The sequence below is a fragment of the Podarcis vaucheri genome (assembly GCF_965113315.1).
Source record: "Podarcis vaucheri genome assembly, chromosome: 3".
Taxonomy (NCBI): Eukaryota; Metazoa; Chordata; class Lepidosauria; order Squamata; family Lacertidae; genus Podarcis; species Podarcis vaucheri.
This window is the reverse complement of record NC_138761.1, coordinates 23,289,910-23,298,839: the sequence shown is the minus strand read 5'-3', so window position 1 is coordinate 23,298,839 and position 8,930 is coordinate 23,289,910. Positions and strand designations below refer to the sequence as shown.

Sequence of the window (8,930 nt, the reverse complement as noted above, 5' to 3'; positions counted from 1 at the left end):
TTTATTAAAACTATTAATGATAACCAGGGGTTTTTCTATCTATCTTATCTTTGTGGTTATATAAAGCAATGGAAAGTAGAAACAGCATGGGTAAAGAAACATACTGCCCATAAAAAGTCTTTAAAAGCTATTGTACAGCCAAATGCTGGAGGTAAATGTCTTTAAGCTTGAGGCAGAGAAGCGGGAGCATTGTTTTCTACCGCAGAACATCTCACTATCTACTTGAGTATTTGAAGGACAAATGAATCCCCTATAGTTAGTGTGTTTGTGTGTGTGTGTGTGTGTGTTATGAGGTGTACAACATATCTCCAAGTCCTGGCTATTTGACCCTTAGTCAAATTTGTGGCAGGCACGATATTGTGCCAGGAAACCACTACTGCAACAACAGTGCTTAAGCAGCTGACCCTTGAGTACATTATTATTATTATTATTATTATTACTGTAGTCCTATTGTAGCTGTGACTTGGCACAGAGAGTAGCACAATGCTTGCATTGGGAGAATATAGTGCTGGGCACTGACCAGAGTGAAACCAGAAAAGGTCCTAGGAAAAAATAACAGGGAAATACACTCAGAAACACATCACATAAAAATGTCCTTAAATGAGAAACTACTTTATTGAGAAGTTCCTTTCTCAACTGTTTGATTGATAAATCTCTTTATGCTCTTGGCCTCAAGTCTTCAACACTCTGGGGAACTGGCAAGCAAAAAGAAAGCAGCACACTTCAGTCTGTAGGATTTATTATGAGCAAGATAAAAATGGCAGTGTTGCATGAAAAGGAAAGAATGCCTGCACACAAATGGGGAAAATTTTGGCTGTAGTTACACCACCCATGACTCTTTATTTCCATTTCCATTATCGGGGAGTTTCACACGGTAGTTTAGAGTGAACTGAGTGCTGCTGCTCTTGCGTAAAGTGTTTTGTGCAGTGTCCACACAGTTTCAACCTCATCAAAATGCTGTTGCATATCTGGATTTACTGTTTCAACCAAAAATAAATAAATAAACCAGTAAGCAACGCTCCCACTGCAGAAATGATAAATTGTGATTTACGGTAATGGGGTGTGTGTGTGCAAAATATGGAATGACATTTTGTTAAAGACAATGTCATGTGGACAACAAACAACAATTCACTATTTGTAGTTTCTGTAATTCTGTACAGAGTGTTACATGGCACCCAATCTCCGAGTGGTGTGAGATCCCAGGGGTTTCAGACACTTAGCCAGGATTCGTGTTTCCTTTGGGAATAAGGCACAATGGAGACTGTGGTGCTTTTGTGATATATGGTTTATAACCTGGGCTTACAATTGAGGGGTTCATAGCAAAAAGGTCTCATTTCTCCCATAACCACAGCCTTGGATTCAAACAGAAGACAAATGTTGCTCTGCCCGTTTCTCTCGCCTGCTGCTTTTTTGCTTCACTGCCACTCAACTCTGACTTTTCATTCTAATTAACTGTTGCAGGGTGGGTGGGTGGTACCCATTTCTATCTTGCACAGAACCCCTTTCCTTAGTTCTCTTAATAATGGTCCATCACTCAGGCAATTGCCTCATCAAGAAGATAGGCTGGCTTTTATTTTAACACTTGCTAGATTCAGGGGCTAGAAAGGTCTTGGCATACAGCCTACTTCGCCAAACTCATAACACTAGGAAGAGTCTTATATATCAGGCATGTCCAACCAGTCGATTGCAATCTACTGGTCGATCACGGTCTGTGCCTGGTTGATCCTGGTCGATTGTATGATTCTGATTGATGTCCCTGCCCCAAAAAAGAATGGATAGATCACTGCTAGGTTTTTTTTAAAGTGGGAGTAGATCGCAGTCTCTTATAATAATAATTTATTATTTATGCCCCGCCCATCTGGCTGGGTTTCCCTAGCCACTCTGGGCGGCTACCAACATAATATTAAAATACAATAATCTATTAAACATTAAAAGCTTCCCTAAACAGGGCTGTCTTCAGATGTCTTCTAAAAGTCTGGTAGTTGTTTTTCTCTTTGACATCTGGTGGGGGGGGCGTTCCACAGGGAGGGTGCCACTACTGAGAAGGCCCTCTGCCTGGTTCCCTGTAACTTGGCTTCTTGCAGCGAGGGAACCGCCAGAAGGCCCTCTGCGCTGGACCTCCTGTGTCCAGCCAGAACGATGGGGGTGGAGACACTCCTTCAGGTATACTGGACCAAGGCCGCTTGGGAGTTGGACATGCCTGTTTATATATATATATATATATATATATATATATATATACACACACACACTTACTTTGTATATTGGAAAACTTATGATTTTCATCCGAGTCCCTCCATTGAAACATATAACTCAGTTGGTAGAGCATGACTCTTGATCTCAGGGTCATGGGTTTGAGGTCCATGTTGGATGCGTTGCAGCGGGTTGGACTTAGATGACCCTCATGGTCGCTTCCAAATCTACAATTCTATGATACTACCATCTGTGAGAAAGCAGGTGCTGACCAGAGAAGAGGCTTTTTTTGGTGGTGCAACCATTCCTATGTATTGGGAATGCTTAGATCACCTTCAACAACTTTCCAGTTACAGAGGAAGACTCTGTTGTTGTTGTTGTTTCAAAATGCCATTTCCTCATCCGCTGGAGCTGGTTTTAATTACCGGTAGCTCTTATTGATTTGATGTCGCCGGTTCCCTGTTGCACGATCAGGGACAACAAAAAACTTCACCGCCTTTCGATTTGCCTCGGATTTATCCTTTCAGCTTATGACGTGGGAGCTTGGTGTGGGCTTGAGACTCTTAAAACCTCAGGGTCGTCGGTTCGAGCCCCATGTGGGGCAAAAGACTCCCGCATTTGCAGCGCGTTGGACTTGATGACCCTCCGGGTCCCTTCCCACCATTCTCGAGATTATTTTTTATTCTGGTAAAGAAACGACACACGATTTTCATTTCTACGGGGAAGGGGCTATATAAGGAAGGGCCTAATTTCTCCTCAGGCTCGGGCTGCGCGCGTGGCGCAGAGCGGCGCGTCGGCAAGCCCTTTCGCGCAAGTAAAGCGGGGGAGGCAGGCAGACAGGCAGGCCCACTGAGGTGTCCCGCCCTCGGCCTCTCGTGGGCGAGTCCCGCAGATACACGGCGTTCTTCCCTCAGCCCCGCTCCGCTCGCTCTCCCCCCCCCCCCACGTCGTGGTGGTCCCTGCCCAACTCCTTGCCCCCTCGGCCCCAAGAAACCGCCACCTCGGGCCGCTGCGGAGAGGCTGCCGAGCGCTCCCAAGCCCCGCCTTCCCCGCCCGCTGAATGGCCGGCGCGGCTGCCGCTCAGCCCAGGCCCCTTGCCGCCTGCCGGCCCCCCACGGACCGCGGGGATGGTGCTGGTGGGACAGGCGCGGAGGGAGCCTTGGGAAGCGAGGCGGCGGCGGCGGCGCTGCTTGTGAGGGGCGCCTGAGAGACTTCGTTGAGGAGGCGGAGGCCGCCCGTCCTCCTCAGGTTTGGCTTAAGTTGTGGTTTTTTTGGGGGTGGGGTGGGAAGCCTCCCTTTTCCCCTCTTCGGGGGAAGTCGAGAGACTTTTAGACGGAGAGGGGGAAGTCATGCCTCTTCCCTCCCTCTTCCCTCAAACTTTCGCCTTCTCTCTGCTCTTCCCTTGGCCCAACAGAGAAGCTGCGGGAACTCCCAAGCTTTTTATATATATAAAAATTCCCTCGCTGCTGCTGCTGCTGGATGAACTTTCCTCTCTTTCTCTCTGCCTCTGAATCACTGTCTGGTCTATCCGTGGTGGGGCATCAGGTGGGCACAGTGGCGTAGCGTGGGTTGTCAGCACCCCGGGGCAAGGCAAGTAATTTGCGCCCCCTAACCCGTGGATTTGCACCCCCTAACCCGTGGATTTGCGCCCCCTAACCCTAACACCCAGATGTTGCGGCCGGCCCCCCCTGCACCCCCCACGCTACACCACTGGGTGGGCACCTCAGACATTAATGGCTGGGCGCCCAAAGCAGCGCCTCTGAGCGCGCAAAGAGTGCCTTCGCCTCTGGTCGTCAGAACAAGCAGCTCTGCCCCACATCTGGGGGGAGTGGGGAGAGCTGGGGCAGTCAAGTTCTAGCCTCCCATTCCAGACTGCTGATGGGGAGCTGGATGTCTGGGATAAATCGGGCTGCCTGCATGCCCAGCTGCTTCAAAAGCCCCTGCAATCCTGCCAGATGTGCATTAAAGGATGCTGGAGGTAAAGGTGGGAAACACAGTCAGAGGCTCAGGGGCTCAGGTCTGCCCCAAAGGGCGCACAGTCTGCCTCCTGTGATGCCCACCCACATTATGGTAGCATGAGGACTACTTGTGGTTAGGGGCATAGGAGCCATCTCCTAGGGGCCAAGGTCTTTTTGGTGCCCACCTAAAATATTTTAAGGGTCCCCCCCCAGTGGATGGGCATTGCCTTTCAAATGGTGTGTGTGTGAATTGAATGTGATTGAATGTGCATGTGACTGAATATGCAGGGTGGGTCATACCTGGCCCCTCAATATTTTATTCAAGTTGGCATCCCTGGCCAGGGGAAAGGCACTCTGTACGTGCTCGGTGGTCTGTTTATTTAATTGTTTGTCTATCCCAGAACCAAGTCCTGATGGATAAAACAGGTTGTTTCCTGGCCCTGATTTGTGCCCTGTTAAGCATACTGTTTTGCGGGTTTCATAGCTTTGAACCTTGTTTTTTCCACAATCGTCTGATTTCTGATTTTAACTTTCTTATATGGTTTATGTACAATTGTTGTGCATGGCTCTGATTTTCTCTTTAATGAATAGCAGTGTGTAAATATTTTTAGGACTAAATCTCCTGTGCGGGAAGAGAACAGAGACTAAAGTAGCACAGAAAGCCCTTAACATCACCATCTGCAGTGTACAGAGCCTTCACCCTGAAAACCCACCCCCGAGATTCTTCTGCTCCTCATGCTGGCCAAACTCCCAGAACTCTGAACTGTACTTGAGCTGGGAACATGGTCAATGATCTCTTGCTTTATGATAAGGGGAAAGCTGCAATTGCAGGGAAATTTAAAGGAGCCCAGTGCAAGGAATGATATGGCATACCCTTTTCATTGAGTCTCTGTTGGGTAGTATATAAAGTTTATAAAACATCACAGACTGCTTTACCAAAATCCAGATTTTTTTTGGGGGGGGGGATCTCTCAGGATCACACGATCGACCAGGGTCAATCAGGGATGCCCCACGACATCAAGTCTAGTATATGAAAACAAAACAGTGCATTTAAGTGCCTGCAGTAGTCACCACTAGGTAATCACCACTTGGTTATCTTTCCATTATATATTTCCATGTACCGTATATGACAGGGTACTCAAGAGTCAGCAATAAGAAAAGTGTTAGCTAGTGGCATCTTAAGTTTCTGCATGGACAAATCCTTGCCATGAACTTCAATGCCACAGTGTTACACCACTGAGCAATCATCTGCATTTCATATCACTACCTTATGGTTTCAGATAGCTTGCAGGTAGCAAATTAAAACTTATACTTCCAGTTTTCTGTGTGGAATGCTAGAAATGCAACACTTCATTTTAAAGAGGTGTGTTTTAAATCACATTTTAATATCCCCTCATGTGAAAAGGATGTGTTTCTTGCTAAATGGGGGGAAATGACCTACTATAATGAAAAGTTCTTCTATTTTCTGTTTGTTTACATTGTGTGTTGGGAGAGTATTTTGGAAAAAACCCTGACCTCACTGAAGTAATTGGATGCTTTTCCTGCAATTTAAATAGGAACAAATTGTCACTCCCTTCTGGCTATAAACTTTCATTTATAGAGTTACTGACAGTTCCATTCCTGTTTCAGGTTGGTGGATCTTCAAGTCTGGATCTGCTTCCTTTGCATTCTGATGCCTTATATGATCAGTTAATGCATGTTTTTGCAAAATATTAGCCCACTGCATAATGCCACATGGTTTAATGTAAAATATGAAAATGAATTCCCATATCAATATCATGACAGCTAAACCATCCCTATATATTCAAGCAGAAATAAAATATTTAATTCTTATATATATATTCTTGCAGTATATATAAAGAACTTAGCTGAAACAGATTTGTCAGAATTATTGTATCATGCCGTAACTTGTAACCTAATGTTTAAGGAACTTAAACTTAGAATCCTGTACAAGGGAGTAAGCCCTACATAATGTAATGTAAGCATATATAGGACTGCACTGTTGGTTTATAAAAACTATTTACTTTAAAAAAGAAAAGGAGGGAAAATGTGTGTAGGTTCACAATGCTGAATCAGAACACTTAGCCCAGCCAAAGTGATGAACTCATTTATTTTCCCTTGAGGAATTGAACAAGAGACGGGAAGTCATTGACTCATAAATAAGATCATTCAGTGCAATTGTAAGCAGCATATATTGTGCCAGCAAATATTTCCATAATCCTTTGCTTTTTGGAAAATGCAAAGCAAATAATTTGCTGGAATTATAACTAACAAAACCCTCACAATAATAGGGTCAATTTCAAGCTTTATATGAGTGACATCATATTTATATCTCAGTTAAATGCTTGAACACTGAAAAATTCTACCCTGTTTGTCATGTTCATATATTCACTGGGACATCTGCAGAAAGTTTATTCCAGGCATAGGCAAACTCGACCATCTAGATGTTTTGGGACTACAACTCCCATCATCCCTAGCTAACAGAACCAGTGGTCAGGGATGATGGGAGTTGTAGTCGAAAACATCTGGGGGGGGGCAAGTTTGCTTATGCCTGCTTTATTTCCACAAACTTCAGTTTCCACCTATGTAGAAGCTCTGAAAAGCCAAAAACATTCTTGATACTATTTGTTGGTAAGTGGTACCGATTGTTTTTGGTAATTATCCTTGAGATCTTTAGAACTCAATTTTAAAAAGAAAACAATACAAATGAAATTAAAACAAACAAAAACTCAGAAGGGAAAGTTAAAAGAGGAAAGAGGAGATGATTCATCCAAATTGCATTGGCAAATGTTGAAATGAAGTACTCTTACAGCAGAAGTGCTGTTAGGAGGGGACCCAAATCCCAGGTCCTTTGTACCAGGCCTCAAACCTCCTGCATCCCCATTTATTAAAAAAATAATAATTAATATTTTACTTTGCTTGCAAGCAGGGGTGCCAACTTGAATAAAATATGGGGGAGAGGGTGTCAGGTAATCAGACCTGCCCCACAGAATCGATCACATGATGCAGCACGCACACCATTTGAATGCCAATGCCCATCAATTTTGTGGGGCCCTGCCCCCCTCAAATATTTTATGGGGGGCTGAAAGGACCTCAGCCCCTAGGTGTTGACATCTATGCTTGCAAGATTTCTGGGTGTGCTGTAAAGTGCAATTCAAGTAAGACCCACAGTCCCCACCATCTTAATTGGATTGAAGACTTAAACTTTCATCTTTACATATAAATTACTGTACAGTCCTGTTTCAGAAGGTTTTTAAATGTTTGATGTTTTATTATGTTTTTATATGTGCTGGAAGCCGCCCAGAGTGGATGGGGCAACCCAGCCAGATGAGCGGGATATAAATAATAAAATTATTGTTATTATGACTAGCATATGCAAATATGTGTTAAGGGTCTGTTGTGTTATTTAGTTCCTAGCAGTGCCCCTGGTTACAGGCACGTGAAAGGTGGAAAGTAGAGCTTATGTTCCAAACTTTTGCTAGGCCTGATGCAGTACAGTGGTACCTCTACTTACGTTCACCTCCCGTTACGTATCCTTCGGGATACGTGCACGGCAAACCCGGAAGAATTTTTCCGGGTTTCGCCACGCTCGCATGTGCAGGATGCGCTACTGGAGAGCAAACATTGAACTTGGTAGAACTTACCACAGAGTAAACATGTTTACTATGCTGTGTTTTATGATATTTAGGAACACCTTCTATATGTGTATAAGAATGAAGAAACAATTATATGGAATATTAAATAGCTTGTTTCCCCCCTTCACAGCATAAATATGGCAGAGCTGCTAGAGTTTGAGGGAACTATAAACTGGAAAGAAAGATGCATAGCTCTAGAATCCCAGCTGATGAAATTTCGCCTCCAAGCAAGCAAAATTAGAGAGTTGTTAGCAGACAAGGTAGGTCTTAAACCGTCTTAATATAATAAAAGTTATTGTTTTTAAAGAATCTATAATTAAATCATGTTCCAAATAGCTTAATAGATATTTATTGTGTGATCAGGTTTATCTGGCTGTGGTAATCATTAGACTTTTATTCAAGTGTCCTCTTATTAATATATTTATTCCTAAAGAAAATATATGTGGTTTTTTAAGAAGAAATACTGTTCTATATAGGAAGCAGGATTATGTTGGTGTACAGTCTCAATCAAACTAAGAAGATTCAGGTGTGAAATTAGAATCCTACATGCATATCAGTTGCTGAATGAGGAACTGGTACACTTTCCAATGACCATTAGCGTGTGTATGTATCTGAATGTGAATGCTGTCTTTCCACATTACAGTTCTTTTAAGAATATATTCATTTGAACACACAATCATATTCTGACATGACTCATCATGCTTACATTTTTCGTACAAGTAGAGCTGCATCTGACAGTAGACAGTTGAGCATTTTTTCTTGTCATGGACAATAACAGTTCATTGTAAGTGTGTGTGTGTGTGTGTGTGTGTGTGTTCTGAAGCTAAAATAAGTTTGCAAACATTTAGCTATTAAGGATACAGGTATTTGATTTGTATAGTATTTCCTGTTTCACAGATAGGTTTTTATATAGCCATTTGGACTGCAAGGGTGGTCTGCTGCTGTTCCAGTTGGCAGGGAATATAGGGGAGAACAGTGAGCAATGCAAAATCAGCAAAGTGCTGAAAATGTAATTAATTTCATATAAATAACTGAAATAATATTTGAAATAAGAAAGGCCTCTTTATACCAGGGGTGCAGAGAAAGCTCATGAGTCCCTTCCATTTCTCATACAGACTAAACATGTTGGTTTAAGAAAGCTATA

General features: G+C 43.4%; 1 protein-coding gene and 1 long non-coding RNA gene across 4 annotated transcripts in view; one reads left to right on the top strand and one right to left on the bottom strand.

Moving 5' to 3' along the window:
* Window positions 1–596: 596 nt before the first annotated feature.
* Window positions 597–2,720, bottom strand: LOC309527835. Of its 2 annotated transcripts, none has more exons than XR_014217391.1 (2): window positions 2,466–2,720; window positions 597–695 (listed from the first exon to the last, which is right to left on the bottom strand). It is a non-coding gene; the product is annotated as an uncharacterized lncRNA (long non-coding RNA). The 2 variants fall into 2 exon arrangements; XR_014217392.1 differs by having other exon boundaries at window positions 2,527–2,720.
* Window positions 2,721–3,306: 586 nt separating this feature from the next.
* Window positions 3,307–8,930, top strand: part of PLEKHH2 (pleckstrin homology, MyTH4 and FERM domain containing H2) — a 140,874-nt gene continuing 135,250 nt past the window's right edge. For both annotated transcript variants that reach the window (XR_014218166.1, XM_082217292.1), the window contains exons 1-2: window positions 3,307–3,441; window positions 7,917–8,046. Coding sequence is in view for 1 of the 2 variants with exons in the window: in XM_082217292.1 (XP_082073418.1) it covers window positions 7,924–8,046 (123 nt within the window). In the remaining variant the exon portion in view is untranslated. The remainder of the gene's footprint in view (window positions 3,442–7,916; window positions 8,047–8,930) is intronic.